Consider the following 18,787-nt stretch of genomic DNA (forward strand, 5'->3'; position numbering starts at 1 on the left):
GTCTGGGTCGGCAGTGATCTCTGCACTGCTGCCTGTGCTCATCTGAGTCTGCTGCCCTCCCAGGGTCTGCTGGCGGCTCCCTCCTTCTGGGGGTGACCCCTTTTGGCTTCTGTAACACGGGCCTCTCCTGGCTTTCCTCCCTCCTCTTTGCTGCTCCCTCCCCGTCCTCCTTTCTGACCTCCCTGTAAGTACTGCCTCAGTCCATGGGCCCCACTTTTTCTCTCCACACTTATCCTGGGGGACCTCTCTCACCTCCAAGACTTTCAACTCCCCTCAGGTGCCTCCTTGCCTTGCCCTCTTCCCCGGGCTCAGTGTCGGGTTTCCAGTCACCTACTTAACCTCTCCACTTGGGTCTCTCCTAGTCATCTCACACTGCACTTGACTGACACCGAGCCCTGCCCCTCCCAGGCCCGTGGTGCCCCACTGCCGACCTTGCAAAGGGCCTCCTCGTCCATCCTCTCTTTCAGTCACCGCTGTCGTGAGACTTTCATTCCCGTCCAGCTCAGAACGGCTCGTGGTGTCCCCTGAAGCCTTGCTGGTCACCCTGTCTCCTCTCTTGCTTTCCAGATGGGTTACACTCCACTCCACGTGGCGAGCCATTATGGGAATATCAGGCTGGTGAAGTTCCTGCTACAGCACCAGGCGGACGTCAATGCCAAGACTAAGGTACTGGGATGCCTGAGAGCAGTGCCAAGTTCAGATGCAGCCAGGGTCACTCCGGGCGCACTTGGGGCCCCACCACAACTTTCAGCTTTGACGCTGGAGGAGGAAATGGGGAAAATGCCTTTCTACGTTGCACACAGAAGACGCACACACTCTGTGGCAGGTGGGCAGTGCTTTCTCTCGTAGCTAGCTCATCCTGCCAAACGTCTGCCTGCTTTACAGCTCGGATACAGTCCCCTGCACCAGGCAGCTCAACAAGGCCATACAGACATCGTGACACTGCTTCTCAAAAATGGTGCTTCCCCAAACGAGGTCAGCTCGGTAAGTACACGCCCGGTTCCTGATTTCAGAGACCTGCTCTCACGGGCAGCCGCATGCGATATCCCTTCACCAGGGAAGCTCGGGTCATCCTCCTGTGCGTCTGGGGCCTGGACGGGCTCCCCAGGGCGTGGGCTGTTGGGATTAGTTCCTCCTTCTGGAAGACACAAGGTTATCCTGGTAGCACTGTTTCCCCTCCCCCCTTTTTATGTTTTTTAAAATATTGTCAAAACCCTTTCTGAAATCTGTGGGAGTGAACAAAGCCAAATGTCTTGAGTGGTGTGTGAGGTTTGGGGGCCTCGGGGTCTTCATCCATGTCCGTGGTCACAGTTCAGGGTGAACTTCCTGCCCTGGATAACGCGATTGTCAGCTTTACTAGGTTATCGCCGCGGCCGCTTCCAGCTCAGCAAGCATGCAGGCCTTTGATTGTAGGTGCGGTTGCTGAAACCGTGTAACTGTGGATGGGGCTGAATCGGAGCGGGGCACACCCTGGGACCAGAGAACTTAGAAGAAGAGAAAGCCTCAGTATCCGTTTAGTGCCACTTAGCTCTGCCTTTTAAAATCAGAGTAGAAATAGGCCCCTCCCCTGTTTCTGGTGACTCGTGATTTCTGATTGGCCTGAGAAGAGTTCACTGAAGTATGTGGATTACTTTAACTATTTGAATGCTCAGTAACTGACACCCAAAGAACCGGCCTTGGGAGCCTTGGGCAGTACTGCCCAGTGCCCTCCTATTCCTACAACTGCATCTGGTGCCCCCCTGACCCTGACCTTCCCTCTGGCTCTCCTCTTGGCCACCCTTGACTTTGGTGGTAAGATCTCCCCTGCTCCCATTCAAGGCTCGCGCACCGTGGCCTCCTCTCGCCCTGCAGCGTCGCTGCGGGCGTCGGCGACACACATCTGGGCCCACGCGTGTGCAGGGGTCTTGCTCTGGGTACGAACGATTGGGGCGTGAGCTCGGTCTGACCTCGCCCTCCCTCTGCTGTTCTCCCCAGAATGGAACCACACCTCTGGCCATAGCCAAGCGCTTGGGCTACATTTCTGTAACAGACGTGCTCAAGGTTGTCACGGATGAAACCAGTGTCGCGGTACGTCTGCTCCTCCCCTGCACCCCTACCCCGGACACACACAGCCTGGCCGCAGGGCGCCCCTTGGGGTACCCCGGGAAAGGGAGCCTAGGTGTCCTAGGATTCCCGCGGGAAGCTCAGAGCCAAAAGAATTGGGGACGGGGCACGGGGGGCGGGCCTCCTCCTTCATCAGGCGGGTCTTTACTGCCACCTAGCGGCCGGAGGAGTAGGGGCCGCCACCAGACCGGAGCGGGCAGCCCTGGATGGGACTGGGGGCAGGTACCAGGCGCCGGGAAGCTGGGGTTCCGTTCATCCCTCTGCGGTTCCTGCCAGACCCCAGAGACCCTCTTAGCTGTCATTTTCTTCATTTGGGACAAACATCCTTTGCCGTCTCCTTCCTGTCTCCACACTCATAAGCATAACCAGGTAACTGCTGAATGGGTGAAAGGGCCCACTGCTGTGTTTGGGTTGAAGTCTTTGCTTTTCCTCCTTTTAGTTGGTCAGCGACAAGCACCGGATGAGCTTCCCCGAGACGGTGGATGAGATCCTGGACGTCTCTGAAGATGAAGGTACAGGCTGGGATCAACACCGCGTCCGGGTCAAGTCAGGCTGAAAGGGGTGGTCGGGGCTCTGAACACTCCGGGGGCGGGGGGCCCTGCTGCCGCCCCGGGGCACCTGACAGCATGCCCACCTCTGCCGACCTAGTCGGAGCTGGACAGAACCACGCTCTAAAGATGCTGTCCGTTATCCAAAAGACCCCTTTAATGTGATTTTAGAAGAAGGAAATCTACATCGCAGGGATTAAAATATAAAATCCCACAAAGTTTCACAAATACATGTGTGTCTGCCTATATCATACAAGGACTGTGATTCAACTCAGTCAGCTCTCAGAGCTGTAAGGAACTGTCATAAAATTCCACTTGGTGTGTTCCTTGTGCTTTGAACAAAGCTTGTTTCATTTAAAATCTGGAAGAATTGCTTTTCATAAGCTGCTCTTCTAACCACCCGCTGGGTCGACAGTCAGTCATTATGAAATGACTATAGTTTCAACTTCTGTGGCCACCGGTACTTATGGCATTTTTCCTGCCCCAGGCAAGCCTGTCTTCCCACTTAACTTGGAAGAGAAAAATCGCGATTAAAAAAAAAGGGTGGGGCTGGATCAGATTTCTCTCTGGCCCCTTGCATATCAGTAACCCAGGGGTCATGTAGTTTTGTCAACTCGGCGATGAAAGCTCTCCTGTATCCCCTTTGATGATATGCCTCTTAATTTAACTGACTTCAATCCTATCCATCCTTAAACTTGGCTCTTCTTTGCTTTCCAGGAACTGCTCATATAACTATAATGGGTATGAAACACTTTCTGTTCCCTGTGGTCCATTCTCACAAGTGCATTTCACTCTAAGCGATCCAAGATCTCACTAATCCATCCCTGGTTTTCATAACAATCAGAGCTTGACTAAAACAGGAAATTTCCATCCGTAAATCCGTGCCCTGGCGGGCGGCTCCAACCTGTCCATGTCTGTGTCTGTGCCCATGTCACTGTGTCTGTGATCATAACTGCATGAGCTGCTGTGATTCCATCCTGTCGGCTCCAGATCACAACGCCAGGACACACACTGCTGAGGGGCAGTAAAGGACCCTGCAAGGTCCAGGGCTCCAACTCCAGTTCAAGGAGGCGAGAGAAACAAAGAGGCAGTCTGGTTTGCAGACAGACTTTGAACCTCCTGGTGATGCGCTTAGGAAATAATGAGGGTTCAGCTGCCATGGTTATTAAAGTTCCTAGAGCCTCTCAAAATGGATGGGTTTGGTTCCACAGTCGTTTATTCTTCTGTCTCGTGTGGTGTGGAAAAGAACAGAAGCACCTCTTTCTTTGGTGTCACTGCACACGCCACAAGGGCTGTTTTGAAGTGGAACTTGTCAGGCAAAAAAAGTTCTTTTTTTTGAGGGAACTGTTTTCTTCTCCAAAGCCTGGTGCAGACTAAGATATCAGGGGCTGGCTGCCCCACTCCAGGTACCAGGGCTGGAGGAACAGGGTCAGGGCTGGTTGAAGACGTTGCTATGGTCCTCCTGGAACATCTGAGACCTTCCCCCACTCCTTGGGGGTGAGCGTTGAGAAGAGCAGCAGATTCCCTCTTTTCTTTTGAAAAAGAAAGAGGGAATCTCCGTCCTGTCACTCACTTAAACTTGTGCGGTTTCAGGGGAAGAACTTGTTGGCTTCAAGGCTGAGAAGCAGGATTCCAGGGATATAGATGAAGAGAAAGAGCTGCTGGATTTTGTGCCGAAGCTGGACCAAGTGTAAGTAATGCTCACGCCGGGGTAGGTCAAGGTCCACCCCGGGGACTGAGTAGGAAGACTCCAGAGCTGGAAGGTTCCAGGAAGGCCGAGCCCGGACGGAGTGCTGGTCCAGTACCTTAGGATGAGCTAGCCCTGCACCAGGGGTGCCAGGCAGGCGCAGAGGTCTTTCCTACCGCAAGCCACCCTCTCAGGGGTCCCTGCCCCCCACTGTTCCTTCTCTCCTCGCTCAGTCTCCATACCCCTCCCCCTCTCACACACTCAGCTTCTCACCAGAAAAAATCCACCAAGGGAGATTGCCATTAGAAACCATTGCCAAAAAAGGGGGTGTGTGTCATTGTGGGATTATATGAAATCGTGTGTGGGAAACTTTTGAAAATTGCAAAGCACTACAGAATTTTTAAAAGCTTTCATTCAATTGAAAGAATTTAAATAATAAAAAAAAGAAAGGAACTTTTGCCAAGCTGGCCTCAGAGGCCGGCCACGTCCCTCCGTCGGCCTGTCCATTAGGGAAGACCCACGGAGGGTTTGTGTCTGCCTGTGTTTCTCATTCCTCCCTGAGATGCTGTGAGCTATTGCGATGTGGGTGCATCGCCACACCCGGGGACTTTGTGAATGAATCTAAAAGTGACAACTTTCTAGAAACACTGAGCCCTTGGTATTTTCTGAAAAGACAGACGTGTGCCAGCTTGGTCCCAGGGCTTATACAAAATAGGGCAATGGACCAAGGAGAAGGAAAACTATGATTAGTATTTACTGAACTTCGTTTAGAAAGAAACTTGAGACTTGGACCCTGACCATGGAGAACCTACAGATATATTGGTAGAATCAAAACACACACCCAGTGGACAGATCGTGACGCAGAATAAGATGTAATGGCCAGAGCGAGGGTTCCCTCACCAAGGGGTCGAAGGCTGCAGAACAGGGGTGGTGCATGCAGGAAGACTTCCTAGAGGAGGCAGGTCCTTCGCTCAGCCAGGACAGTCAGGCTCTGGGGACAGGCATGGGGGCAGAGGGAGGAGGCTGGTCAGTGTGTGAAGGCCAGGATGTACCACATGTGCCAGTGGGGTTCAAGTGGTGGCGAGCGGTCCAATCGGATAGGTGATCCTGGGGGTACAGAAGTGTTTCACTAAGGCCTTCCGTGGAAGAGGGGGGCTACTCATAAGGATCATCCCTTGATGTCCCAATGTTCTCGGCACACAGGGTGGAATCCCCAGCCATCCCTCGGATTCCTTGCGTCACACCTGAGACAGTGGTGATCAGATCTGAAGAGCCAGAGCAGGTAAGAAGCATCCTTTCTCTTACTTCGCCTCGGCAGGGAGCAGGTCCCCTGGACAGTGATTGTTTTGAGATGACCTGCAGGACAATAGGAACTCATAGCTGAAAGCTGGCAGCGTTTACCAAGCCCCGCAGGTCCCAGATTCCACGTGTTCTTGGTGGCACTTGTGCTGTCAGTGCTCTTATCCTAGCTATTGATGATCTGGGTCTCCGAGAGCCCAAGGGCGCGTGGGACACCCTCACGCTGGTCTCAGTGGGGCTGAGAACTGACTCCAGAAGTTTTGGCTCCGAAGCCCATGTTCTCGGGGCCACAGCCCCTGAGCACACGCCTTATGCACCTGTTGGGGCCAAGGGTCCCGGCGCCAGAGAGGGAGCCTGAGGCTGCATCTGCTCTTCTGTGAAGCTGCGGGCGACTCTGGAACTCTGGACTTTTTTTCTTTCACGTCCATAAAAAAAGGGGACAGTTTCTGCCTCACCTTCCTCAAGGGATTACCGGGAGCTTAAAATACCAATACAGATGGAAAGAGGACGTCAAGGGAGAGCTGTTCCCGGCGTGGACTGTTACTCATTACAATACCCTATTTTGTGGCTTCCCTGGATGCCACCTGAATTTGTCTCCAAGATCGGTGGGATGGTTTAAAACAATGTAATTCCTCTTGGTTTAATCTTAGGCCATTTGGCACTTATTCACCTGGGCAAAGGGGTTTTCTAGGGTAAAAAGAAAGCAGTGTGGTATTTGAAGGTTGGGACTGGCCACCCTGAGGCCCGATCACCGAGCCGGGCTTGTCCGTTTTCCAGATGAGGCTGGTCTCTTCCCCTGCCACTGAAGGCACGTGCGTCGCCTCGACCCGAAAGTGGCACCAGGCGGAGGCGGCTGTGACGCCGTCCAATCCGCCGTTCCACCCTCGGGCACATCATAGTGGTGTGACGTTGGTGTCACGCCCCGGGTGGCATTTGGGAGACCCGGTCAAACGTGGCCCTGGGGCTGCTGTGGCACGTTCCCCGGGGGCCGCTGAAGACGACAGTGAGAAGTTCCGAGCGGACCCGGGTCTTGCTGTTCCCTGGCTAACCGTGCCCTGAGTCCTTGCCTAAGTCATGAACCCGAGTCTCCTGGCGTCCCGCTGTGCCCCGTGTGGGGTGGGAGGAGACGGTCCAGCTGGGGAGGGGCTCAGAATGCAGGGAGGGTGACTACCGCAGGGCCCATCTGTGTGGCGGGAGCCCTTCCAGATCAGAGTCAAGGGGAAGGCTTCGCACAGGAGGCGAGAGGTGAAAAATGAACAGGGGCGTCCAGCGAAGGAGAGGGACGTGGGTGTCTGGACCGACGGGGAAGCGAGAGCGAGGGCAGAGTTGAGAAGAAACCTGGAGGCGACCTGCTGGCTTCGTGAGTCCTCGCCACGTACGAGGCCTGGGGCGAGGCAGCCCCGTGGTCCCCGAGTCACAACGTCACTGCGAGGAAGGGGCTGTCCCATTTGCAGTTGAGGAATAGGGAAGCCCCCGGGACGAGGGTCTGTTTCCCTCGTGCCCCTCGATGCCCCAGGACACGTGGCTTGCCCAGAGCCGAACAGCTCGTAGGCGACGGTGTGGGGGAAGCAACGCCAGCTCTAGTGTGAAACCGAGCTGCGTAGAGAGGAGGGTTCGCGTCAGGGGCGGAGCGGTGGGGACGAACTGGAGGACGCGGGCAGGTCAGGAGCGCACGTGGTGTAGGAGCTGAGACCGAGGCCGGATGGGACGGAGGACTCGCTCCATCGTCCAAAGCTCTGGCCCAGGGTCCCGAGCCAAGGAGAGGCCGTCCGTGTCGGTATGAGGAAGCCCGTGCTTCCTTTTAGACTCCGGGTGAGCTCTGTCCCAATGGGTTGGTAGGGAGTGGGGAGCGCCTCCTACACTGGGCCCCTTGGTTCACGGCTGAGCCTCCCCAACCTTGGCCGAGACCATCAGCCGTGGCCCGGGGGTGATAGGACCGCTGGCCTTTCTCCCCTCTGCAGGCATCTAAGGAGTATGATGAAGACTCACTGATCCCCAGCAGCCCGGCCACAGAGACCTCAGACAACATCAGTCCGGTGGCCAGCCCTGTGCACACAGGGTGAGTGGCCTGGGAGGGGCTGGCAGCTCTGGCCCTGCTCACCCACCCAGGAGAAGCCAACACGGACCCGCTGTGCCCTAGGTTCCTGGTGAGCTTCATGGTGGACGCCCGCGGGGGCTCCATGCGGGGCAGCAGGCACAACGGCCTGAGGGTGGTGGTCCCGCCCCGGACGTGCGCAGCACCCACTCGCATCACCTGCCGCCTGGTGAAGCCCCAGAAGCTGCCCACGCCGCCCCCGCTGGCCGAGGAGGAGGGCCTGGCCAGCAGGGTCATCGCCCTGGGCCCCACAGGAGTCCAGTTCCTGAGGTGAGAGGTCACTCCCATGCCCCCGACCTGTCCCTGCTGCGCTGCGGCCACCCAGCCCCAGCCCAGCCCGGGCAGAGGGGAGGCAAGCCTGCAGCCCGCACCCGTGCTCTCTGTGTCCTGACCGGTCAAAGCCAGGGGTCCATGTGTTCCTTCCACGGCCTGTTCTAGGTACACATAGGAGTCTGTTCCCCAGGGGGAGCTTAATGCCCTCAGCGCCTGTGTGACACTAGAGGGGGGATGAAGATGGCCCTTCGGGGCCCCCAGGGTTTGATTATTTAAGCTCTGAAACGGTCTTCCTAGAAGGCGGCCCTGCAGCATGGCCCCCAAGGACAGGACTGATGGTTTCAGAGCCTCCCTCCTCACCTTTCCCGCAGCAGAAGGGCTTCTCCTTGGAGCTCTGCATCCCTCAGGCGCCACGGGCTCTGTGTTGGAACAGGTCTTGCCCAGTAGGCCCTGCCCTCCCGTCTCCGTCCACAGCCTGTCCCCGCTGCCAAGCTTTCATCCACCGATTGTAAAGCAGCTGTAAAACGCTTTCATGTTGACTTCCCCTTCACATGTAGTCCTCAAAGCCATCCTCCCAAGGAAATGTCCTTTCACACACTGACACAGGAGGAAGCTGAGGCTCAGAGGGGTTGGGTCCCCCGTCTAGGATGTCAGGCGGGCCCTCGGGGTCAGGTCCAGGGGCAGCTTTATTCTGCTGAGCCTCGGCCGTGTGGCCATGGCAGGAGAGCCCCCTGTGAACTGAGGTTGGGGCCTGGTGGGTAGCTAGAGGGTCCGGGGGTGGGGGTTCTCTGGAACCTGAGGCAGGTCTGTCCGTCTGTGAGGACCAGGCTGCAGACGGGACAGCCTCTTTCCAGGCAGGACCCGGCTACTCTTCCCTACTGAGCCCATGGCTGCCGCCCACATGGCATGCACACCTGCGTCCGGGCCCCTCTCCACTGTCCCCTGTCCCCCCAGCCCTGTCATCGTGGAGGTCCCCCACTTCGCCTCCCAAGGCCGTGGGGACCGCGAGCTCGTGGTGCTGCGGAGTGAAAACGGCTCCGTGTGGAAGGAACACAAGAACCGCTATGGAGAAAGCTACCTGGATCAGATCCTCAACGGGATGGACGAAGGTGCGCGAGCCCCAGGGATCCGGAGCACGGCCCTCCTCCTGGAGTACGGGGTTTGGGATTGCACTTTGGGGTGGGCTCTCGGGGTCTCCCGGAGTGTGGGACCCCCTGAGAGGCTAGACATGGCCCAGTTCCGGCGCCCGGGCCCCTGCAGCCTGGTGTCCTGTGCAGGACCCCCTGGGCCAGGACCTTTCTCCTTCCAGGTGGCCCAGCCTCCTGCCCCTGCCGGGGCCTGGGGAGGGGGCGCCAGAGTGGGGATCAGGGGCCCTGGGAAGCCACCATGGTGACGGGCGGGCACGGGCCTGTGGTTGCAGAGCTGGGGAGCCTGGAGGAGCTGGAGAAGAAGAGGGTCTGCCGCATCGTTACCACCGACTTCCCCTTGTACTTCGTGATTATGTCAAGGCTCTACCAGGACTACGACACCATCGGCCCCGAGGGGGGCTCCCTGAAAAGCACGCTCGTCCCCCTGGTGCAGGCCACCTTCCCAGAAAATGCTGTCACCAAGAAAGTGAAGCTGGCCCTGCAGGTGATACAGCCTCTCCTTACCTGCTGGGGCCCCATCACCTGGACCGGGTTCAGGGATGGAAGGCGTCAGGGTGCTCAGAGATGACCCTCCTCCCCAGGACATCTCCACCCATTGGTCTAGGGCCTGAAAAGTCCCATTAGAGCCCTGACCTTGAAGCTCAGAAGAAAGTTGGGTGGGTGAGATAGGGCAGTCGCCCTGGTAACTTGCAGAAAACCCCAGATAACGTGTTAAACCACAGGCTTAGCGTGAGGTGAAGCCACTTGGCTTCCTGGAGAGGTGCCTGATGCTGAGCAAGGCCCCCAGGAGTGGGGAGCAGCAAGGAAATGGGGACGGGGGCTCAGAGAGGAGAGCCGGGCTGGCCGTCAGCAGGAGTGGGGCCACCCCCCCACCCCCCGCCCCGGGAGCCTTCGCACCTGCCCAGACAGCTGCTCTCTTCCTCCGTCCATGAGCCCCTCTGCTGCTCCGGGGCTGAGTGTACCCCCTCGGCACTTCACAGGCCCAGCCTGTACCCGATGAGCTGGTCACCAAACTCCTGGGCAACCAGGCCACCTTCAGCCCCATTGTCACCGTGGAGCCGAGGCGCCGCAAGTTCCACCGCCCCATCGGGCTTCGCGTCCCACTCCCTCCCTCCTGGACAGATAACCCTCGGGACAGCGGGGAGGGAGACACCACCAGCCTGCGGCTGCTCTGCAGCGTCATTGGTGAGCGGTGCCCCCGCCCCGCCCTGCCTTCTGGGCAGCAGCTCCTTCCACCGACACCTGGGGAGACGGGAGGACACAGAGCTAGGGAGTGATGGGCTCCTCGGAGGGACGAGCAGCTGTGTCCGAGTAGAGCTGCCTTGTCCCCGAAGAGCCCTCTAACCCCAGAGGAGGGCTGCTCCGAGGGGAGGGGCGGAGGGGTAGGTGTGCTCTCGGGGCCACAGCCAGGTGTGCACGTCCCGCGTTGGCCTCTGGAGACGGTCCCCCAAGCCCTTTCTACTGCTGTCACAGGAGGGACAGACCAGGCCCAGTGGGAAGACATCACGGGGACCACCAAGCTTATGTACGCCAATGAGTGCGCCACCTTCACCACCAACGTCTCTGCCAGGTGACACCCCGCCTGCCCGGTGCCATGGGTCCCCGGGCCCTGCGTGAGGGGACAGCGCTGTCCCCATGGGTGGCCATGCTTAGGCCGTCACCTGCCCACCCCACCACCGGGGCTGTCAGAGAGGCCACCACTCAGCTTACAGGCCATTGGATGGGGGAGACGCTCCCCCTCAGGCATTTAGGGACAGGCTCACGGCTGCCCTCTTTTCAGGTTCTGGCTGTCGGACTGCCCTCGGACGGCTGAAGCTGTGAACTTCGCCACCCTGCTGTACAAGGAGCTCACCGCGGTGCCCTACATGGCCAAGTTTGTCATTTTCGCCAAGATGAACGACCCCCGAGAAGGGCGACTGCGCTGCTACTGCATGACGACGGATGACAGGGTGGACAAGACGCTGGAGCAGCACGAGAACTTCGTGGAGGTGGCCCGGAGCAGGGACATAGAGGTAGGGCCTGGCCCCCCTGGGCTCCCGTCTCGTGGCCCGGAGCAGGGACACAGAGGTAGGGCCTGGCCCCCGTGGGCTCCCGCCTCGTGGCCCGGAGCAGGGACACAGAGGTAGGGGCCTGGCCCCCCTGGGCTCCCGCCTCGTGGCCCGGAGCAGGGACACAGAGGTAGGGGCCTGGCCCCCCTGGGCTCCCGCCTCGTGGCCCGGAGCAGGGACACAGAGGTAGGGGCCTGGGCCCCCTGGGCTCCCGCCTCGCGGGCAGCCGGCGCCTTTAGGACCCAGGGCTGTCAGGAGGGCAGCCTCTGCAGAGGGGCTCCTGGGCCATGTCCCTTTAAGAAGCATCAGCGGGAAGCTTCCCCAGAGCCGAGGGACACCATGTGGGTCAAGGAGAGAGCAGGCTGTCAGCCCAGTGATTTGTGGTGCTAGGAGCTGACATTTATTCAAGTTCTTACACCCCAGGTACTTTTAAAAGTGCTTGAGTGGGACTTCCCTGGCCATCCCCTGGTTAAGACTCCGCACTTCCACTGCAGGGGGCACGGGTTCAATCCCTGGTCGGGTAACTAAGATCCCGCGTGCCGCACCGTGTGGCCCAAAAGCAAAAAGTGCTTGAGTGGCGTCATCTCCCCTGATTCTCATAACTGTGTGTCCTTTTGTTATCCCCCGTTTACAGATGAGGAAACCGAGACTGAGGGAGGTTAAGCAACTTGCCCAAGGTCACACAGCTGAGTAAATGGCAGAGAAAGGATTTGTCCCAGGAGTCTGACCGCAGAGCCCACTTTCCCTGCCACGCCGGGGGTTTGGCAGCACCCAGATGAGGAAGCAGGGGAGGGGCTGGGCAGATGGGGGAGCAGTAAAGAACGGGGACTAGGTTTGAACCTGTTACCCGTCCCAGGGTCCTCACTTAGGTTAAGATGTGTGACAGAGCAGGACCTTTCTGAAGATCTGGCCTCAGAGGCTGTGCTGAGCCTTCTGGGGGCTCTGAGGGCCCGGAAGAAGGACCACAGGGCTGGGACCTGCCTCTAATGCTGTTTTGGGCACTAACCAGTCTCCTTGGGCCTCGGTTTCCTCCACTGTCAAATGGGTTCACGATAACTTCTCAGTTGAAAGCATTATATACACAGTAGGGATCATTATATTATGGATGAGATTAAACCACAACATGGTCCTTCTGGCACTCATATAAAGTAAACATTGTCGGATGGTGTTAAAAGAGATAAATGTTTTTCGCAAGCCATATTATGATTTCCTAGTGGAATTCTAGAGTATTCTGATAGCAACGCTGATCAACCACGCAGGGATATATGAAGAGTTCTGCTTATTATAAACTCCTTTGAAGTAAGGAAGCATCCACCATAACCTTTCCAAAACACCCAGTGGGGCCTCCCAGAGCAAGGCCCCTGGGGGGTCGTGGGGAAGCAGAGGCGGGAGCTGACAGGCGGGACCGGGCATCTGGGCATTGCTCCTGACCAGCTGCATTTGCTTTCCCTTTCCTGCAGGTTTTGGAAGGAATGCCCCTCTTCGCAGAGCTCTCCGGGAACCTGGTGCCCATCAAGAAGGCCGCCCAGCAGCGGAGTTTCCTCTTCCAGTCTTTCCGGGAGAGCCGGTTGGCCATTCCTGTCAAGGTGCGGCCTCCTCTCGCCCACCCCTCGCCCGGGTCTAGAAGTCCGGGAGGCGGAGAGCTCTGAGCCAGCTGGGCTGGTGGCCAGTGGGGCGGCCCCTGACTCTCCCTTTTGTGTGACTGAGTCTAGGTGAGGGACAGCAGTCGAGATCCAGCAGGGTCCTTGTCATTCCTGCGCAAGGCAATGAAGTACGAGGACACGCAGCACATCCTCTGCCACCTAAACGTCACCATGCCACCCTGCACCAAGGTGAGCGCCCTGCTGGGACTCTCAGCCGAACAGGTGGAGAAAGGCCCTGGGCTCTTCCCCGACACGGGCTGTGGCCCAGCCCTTCCCGCAAAGCTCGGGGACAAACGTCAGGGTGTGAGGGTGACGCGCGTGTTCACACTGAGGCCCCGAGCTCCCCAGGACGCCCCTTCCAGGACATTGGAAGGCGAGGCCTGACAGCCGGGTGGCCGGTGGCTTAAGGTGTCCCAGCCACGTCAGGGCTTTTTTGGAGCCTCTTTTTCCTCTACTTACTTGTCTTGCCCAGGCCCTCAGAGAAGGGAAGCCTGGTGTCCCAGCCCTGTGCTCGCTCAGGGCTCTGAGCTCAGCAGAGGTGTGAGCACCAAGCATCACTGGTGCCTGGGAGCAGCTGAGTCTCCACTGCACTGGAGGGGGTGGTCTCTTTTGCTGGTGTCGTCCTGTCATTTTCGTCATCAGCCTTTCACGCCGAACTAGACAAACAAGGTCACATCCAGACATCCGAGGCTCGTTTTCTCCTTTCTGTCTGAGGACTAGGGAGAACCGACTTCTCTTTCACAGGCGGGTTTCCCACAGCCTTGAACAAGCATCCCGGTGCTTTGCCACAGCATGCGAAGGCTTGGGCATCAAAACCCGGTCTTTTGAGCAGAAAGGAATCGAAAAAGAAAAACTTTTTTTAAAATTCAAACTCCAGCTCCACCCACTTACTGGCTGAGTTAACTTGGGCGGGTTAGTCCGCCCTCTGGGTCTCAGTTTCCTCCTCCCCGGTGAGATGGGAGGAATGATGGTACCTACCTCATAGGGGATTGTGTCCATCAATCAGGGCCTGGCACGTGATAAGGGCCATGTGAGCTTATCCTTAATGATAATAATAATAAAGTACATGAGACTCCCTCTTGCCCCCCCTCTGCCCACACTTCTACCCTGTGTGTCGAGGCTCCAGGCAGTGCAGCTGCCCATCGTCTGCCAGGCCGGGCGTCCTCCCCTCCTGCACCCACAGCACCCTTTCCTGGTCTCTCTCCGGCAGGGCAGTGGAGCCGATGACCGGAGGAGGACCCTGACGCCGCTGGCCCTGAGATACAGCATCCTCAGCGAGTCCACATTGGGTACCAACCTCTCCGTGACTCTCTGTGCTCACTCCCTTCCCGGGGACGGTGAGGGAGGCAGCGTCCCCTCAGCCCGACGGGAGCTCCGAGCTGACACCATTGGCTCAGCCCTTGGCTGGGGTCTCCACTGACCCCCTCAGGCTCAGCCACCAATCGGGTGGACACGGAGTGGGCCCCAAGCACCCTCTGAGGTCCCTCGCCCACGCCTGTCGGTTCTGTGTCCCGCCAAGGCTACTAAATGGAATGCGATACTTTCCCCCAGGTTTCCTCAGCGGCGCAGACCGGGCTGACGTGAAGATGGCTATTATATCAGAGCACCTGGGCCTCAGCTGGGCCGGTGAGTGGGGCAATTGGGGCAGAAGAGCACTTTGCCTGTCTACACCTACCTCTACACCTCCTCTCCGCTAAAGGCCAGCTGGTGAAGGCGTTTCTAAACCTCTTCCCACCACCAGTGTGCACCTGATCTGGGATTGTCGCCATGGTTTACCAATAGAGGGGGGCTCCCTCCCTCCCCCACTTCTCTCTGGTTTTCCTTTTTAGAAACTCAACTTCGGACGTTACAGGAGACCTTAGCATGGATCCAGGCTGCCCATTTTACAGATGGGGAGGCTGAGACCTAGATAACTGGGGTGACTTTAGTTGTGCAGTGAGTTAGTGACAGAGCCCTGCAAAGCCAGCAAACCAAGGACACACACACAAGCAAACAAAAAATGTGCATCCCGACTGCCTGCCCAGGGCTCCCGGCACCATACACGCCGCCGTCCCCACAGGCTGGCGTTGCTGAGGGAAGGGAGGGAAGAAGATCAAGTCTGGACGTTTTTCATCTGTCATCTCTGGCCGTGGCTGAAGTCATACACGAGTCCCGTCCACCACGAGGAGAGACCTGACTCTGAGGCAGTGACAGCTCAGGCTGCGTTCTACTCGGTCGCAGGCCCTGTGACTTAATCCCCGCTCTCCGGTGAGATTTTGGATGAACAGGCCCCCTTCACTCAGCCACCTGCAGAGAGGGCTTCAGACAAGCTCGGAAACCTTAGCAGTAACTTCCTGGAAGGTGGCGTGGCGGAGCTCACAACAGAGACGGCTCCTCCTTTAAGCCCGAAAAGCACGTCTGCTGCTGCTTCTTGGTTTTGTGTGTGTTTGTGTGTGTGGCTTGTATGTGGTGTGTGTGAGAGATGTGGTATGTGTGGTGTGTATGTGTGTGTGGCTTGTGTGTTGTGTGTGGGTGTGCGTATGTGATGCGTGTGGTGTGTATGTGGTGTGTGTGAGTGTGTGTGTGTGTGTGGAGGGGGTACATGCATATGCTGATTCTCACCATCACTTTCCCCTCCGGTCTTCCTCATCCTTGAAATGAGACTCCGATGCTGTTCTCTCATCTAAAGCACCTGCGAGAAATAACAATAAAAATCACGGGAGGGGAAGAGCTAGCATTCTGTGTTATTGCCTTGCATTTAGATGGGAAATTGTATTTTCATTTTAAATGTGAATACCGCCTTTCCGGGAAGAAACGTAAACACAGTGATGCATTTCCATTATAACTGCTTCTCCCGGGAAAGGCAGTGGCATGCAGCGCAGCACCGACAGCACCAAGGGAGTCAGTGGGTCCGTCCCTCTCCCGCTGTGGCCCCAGCCTGTCCTGTGACCTTGGACGAGTGGCTCAGTCTCATTCATTCAATACCTATTTACTCTCCTGGGCACATGCCTCCTCCTGGCTCGTTCCCTGGGGATACAACAGTGTAAGTGTCAGCATTTCATTAGGTATTCCTTGGGAAGAAGGAATACAGAATCCAGAGGGAGACTGCTCTTTATCTCCTGGTCCCTGCCGGGCGCCCCACTCCACGCGCGGGCTCGGGGGCCGGGGCTGGGCTCTGGCTGGGCTCACACCCGGTCTTGGTTCTTTGTGCGCAGAGCTGGCCCGCGAGCTGCAGTTCAGCGTGGATGACATCAACAGGATCCGCGTGGAGAACCCCAACTCCTTGCTGGAGCAGAGCGTGGCCTTGTTGAACCTCTGGGTCATCCGTGAAGGCCAAGATGCAAAGAGTCAGTACCGATGGGTTGGGGAGCCTTCTCTCCCCAAAGCCTGTGCCAGGACCTCTTCTCACCAAGTAGTTCTCCCTCCAAATTCCCTGGGTGGTGTTGGCCTTTGGAACCAATCTCTTCTGCACACTCTGTCTCACTCATACATACACGCACAGTCACGCACACATGCACCTCTCAGGATCCCTGGTCTTCTGGGCAAGGCTGCCGGAAGGGGATTTCAGAGAATCTTGGCCGTGATCTCTTCCCATCCTCAGAATGAGTTCACAGCGCACCAGGACCCCTAGAAGACAGACAGCATCTGTGTAGGGTGTGTGCCTTCCGGTTGAATCTCTCAAACAAATGAGGATTGTCCCCTCGGGACAGAGCCCAGTGAGGAGTCCCCCCTCGGATGGAGTTCTTCTTCCAGGATTGTCTCCAACGGGGGAGGGAAGATTTGTCTCACTCTTTTCAGCCCCTCCTGCACCCCATTCCCAAATACAAAGCGCTAAGAGGAAATTGAGTGTTTACGTTTGCATGGCAAATCAACTGGCAAGGACCAAGGATTTCCAGAAGACAGAATCCAATCATTCTCACTCATCTTCTTGTAGTATTCCTCTTCGGTTACAAAAAAACACTTCCCATGCCTTGAAATTCGCCGCTGTTAGGGTCTGGGAAAGATCTGTTAAAGGATAACAAAACACAGGTCTACCTCACTTTACGGCGCTTCGCAGATACTGTGTTTTTTTCCCAATCAAATTCAGCAGGTCTGTTCCAACAGCATTTGCTCACTTCGTGTCTGTCACATTTGGGTAATTCTCTCAATATTTCAAAATTTCTCATTATGATTGCATTTGTTACGCTGATCTGTTATCAGTGATCTTTATGTGACTATTAAGACTCACTGAAGGCTCAGAGGACAGTTAGCGTTTTTTAGCCATAAAATATTTTAAAGGTATGGTAGATGCCTTGTCTTTCTAGACAGAATGCTACTGCACACTTAATAGACTAGAGTGTAGTGTAAACATAACTTTTATATGCACTGGGAAAACAACAACATTCGTGTTCTCGCTTTACCGCGATTTTGGCTTTATTGCGTGGGCCGGACGGGAACCGCAGTGTCCCCAGATCTGCCGTCTTCTCCAAAGAGGTAGTTTGCTTTGACTTTGACAAAAGCGGGGGCCTGCAATCCCCCCCCTCGCAGTCTTCCCCCCACCCCACCAGAGTTCAGAGCCGGGCGTCCCGCGCGCCCTGCGATGGGTAGCGGTCCCCCCAGCGCCCTCCTTCCTCCCCTCTGCCCGCAGTGGAGAACCTGTACGCGGCCCTGCGGCACATCGACCGCGGCGAGATCGTGAACATGCTGGAGGGCTCGGGCAGGCAGGGCCGCAACCTGAAGCCCGACCGCCGGCCCACGGACCGGGACTACTCGTCGTCCCCCTCCCAGATGAATGGTGAGTGTCTCCTGGACGAAGGGGCCGAGCCGCCGCCTCCTGACCCTCCCTGGAACCTTCTCTCCCGGTGACCGGAGGTCAGTCTCTCTCTGGACGGGCGGTGGTGAACGCAGAGGTGGGGGGGGGGGCGCCCGGGGCCCAGGCAGGACGGGAGGAGCCGAGGCCCCGCTCAACGCCCCGCGTGCCGCACGCCCCCCCTCCCCAGCTCTGCGCATGCGCGGACCCATCGGCGACCCAGTCGGTGGGGAGACGCAAGGGCGCTAGGTTCTGGCGCAGGTCCCGTGGGGACCAGCCAGGGGGCGTCCTGAAGCCCTATTGCCGCCCCTTCTCTGAGACTAAGCGGGATCTTTTCTTCAGCCCGGTCTCTGCTTTTCTCTCCCTTTTTTCTCGCCCCATCTCTTTCCCTGACTCGTTTTGATGTGGTTCGTTATGCCAAGAAGCCCCCATGTGACCGGGCCCCGGGGGGCCCTGACCTTTGCCCCCGGCACCCACCCCTGCGGCCTTTGAGGACACCTTCCTTTTAGCAGGGGAAGCGGCCGAGTGAGGAGCAGGGCCGGGACCCCCACTGCCCCTCCATCTCTGTCGCTGACCAGGGGCGCAGAAGCAGGGTGGAGGCCCTACCCTGCAGTGGGAGCCGGGAGGCTGGCTTCTATCCCCTTTCCTCCTGACTCCACTGCTGAGCCATCAGCCTCTTCTCTAAAATCAGCAAGTTGGATTAGAGACCTGAGGCTCCTCACAGGCCTTGAAAAGCAATATGGTTCTGTGAACCGGCTTCCATGAGGCCGGCACGTGCGCCATCCCGCAGCTGCGTCGCTGTCCTCCCCCAGCTCCTAGGTCACCAGCCTTCCCGGCCACGCGCACGTGCGCGCGCCATGTGGGGCCCTGTGGTGGGGGTCTTTTGAGTGGAGGGTGGGGACAGGGGCCCTGTCCAGGGGGATGCTGCGCCCCTGACACGGGTGACTCTCCCACATCCTGTGTCTCCTGAAACATGCTGTCCAGGGCCCCTGGGCACAGGGCTCATCTGTTGACCGCGTGCTGTGGCCTTTCTCTTCTGTCTCTGACCTCACCTGGCCTGCAAGTCTGCTCTCTCCCCCACTGCCTGTCTCCACTGTCTCACCTGGGCCAGGTGTTCAGGGGCCATCAGCCTCCACTGATGCATGTCACCAAGGGCCCCCGGCCTGACGCTGGGG

The 18,787-nt window shown here is 57.7% G+C and overlaps 1 protein-coding gene across 1 annotated transcript in view; it reads left to right on the forward strand.

Moving 5' to 3' along the window:
- ANK1 (ankyrin 1) overlaps window positions 1–18,787 on the forward strand; it is a 96,850-nt gene that overhangs the window by 48,077 nt on the left and 29,986 nt on the right. The window contains exons 19-37 of the mRNA XM_029226367.1: window positions 568–666; window positions 886–984; window positions 1,975–2,067; window positions 2,543–2,615; window positions 4,245–4,341; window positions 5,542–5,620; window positions 7,599–7,696; window positions 7,778–8,002; window positions 8,960–9,114; window positions 9,426–9,637; window positions 10,134–10,338; window positions 10,627–10,723; window positions 10,934–11,165; window positions 12,662–12,787; window positions 12,914–13,033; window positions 14,055–14,133; window positions 14,396–14,470; window positions 16,039–16,170; window positions 17,451–17,597. Coding sequence (XP_029082200.1) covers window positions 568–666; window positions 886–984; window positions 1,975–2,067; window positions 2,543–2,615; window positions 4,245–4,341; window positions 5,542–5,620; window positions 7,599–7,696; window positions 7,778–8,002; window positions 8,960–9,114; window positions 9,426–9,637; window positions 10,134–10,338; window positions 10,627–10,723; window positions 10,934–11,165; window positions 12,662–12,787; window positions 12,914–13,033; window positions 14,055–14,133; window positions 14,396–14,470; window positions 16,039–16,170; window positions 17,451–17,597 — 2,443 coding nt within the window. The remainder of the gene's footprint in view (window positions 1–567; window positions 667–885; window positions 985–1,974; window positions 2,068–2,542; window positions 2,616–4,244; window positions 4,342–5,541; window positions 5,621–7,598; window positions 7,697–7,777; window positions 8,003–8,959; window positions 9,115–9,425; window positions 9,638–10,133; window positions 10,339–10,626; window positions 10,724–10,933; window positions 11,166–12,661; window positions 12,788–12,913; window positions 13,034–14,054; window positions 14,134–14,395; window positions 14,471–16,038; window positions 16,171–17,450; window positions 17,598–18,787) is intronic.

The sequence above is a fragment of the Monodon monoceros genome, unplaced genomic scaffold (genome assembly GCF_005190385.1).
Source record: "Monodon monoceros isolate NGI ecotype Baffin Bay Population unplaced genomic scaffold, NGI_Narwhal_1 Super_Scaffold_17, whole genome shotgun sequence".
In the NCBI taxonomy this organism is placed as follows: Eukaryota; Metazoa; Chordata; class Mammalia; order Artiodactyla; family Monodontidae; genus Monodon; species Monodon monoceros.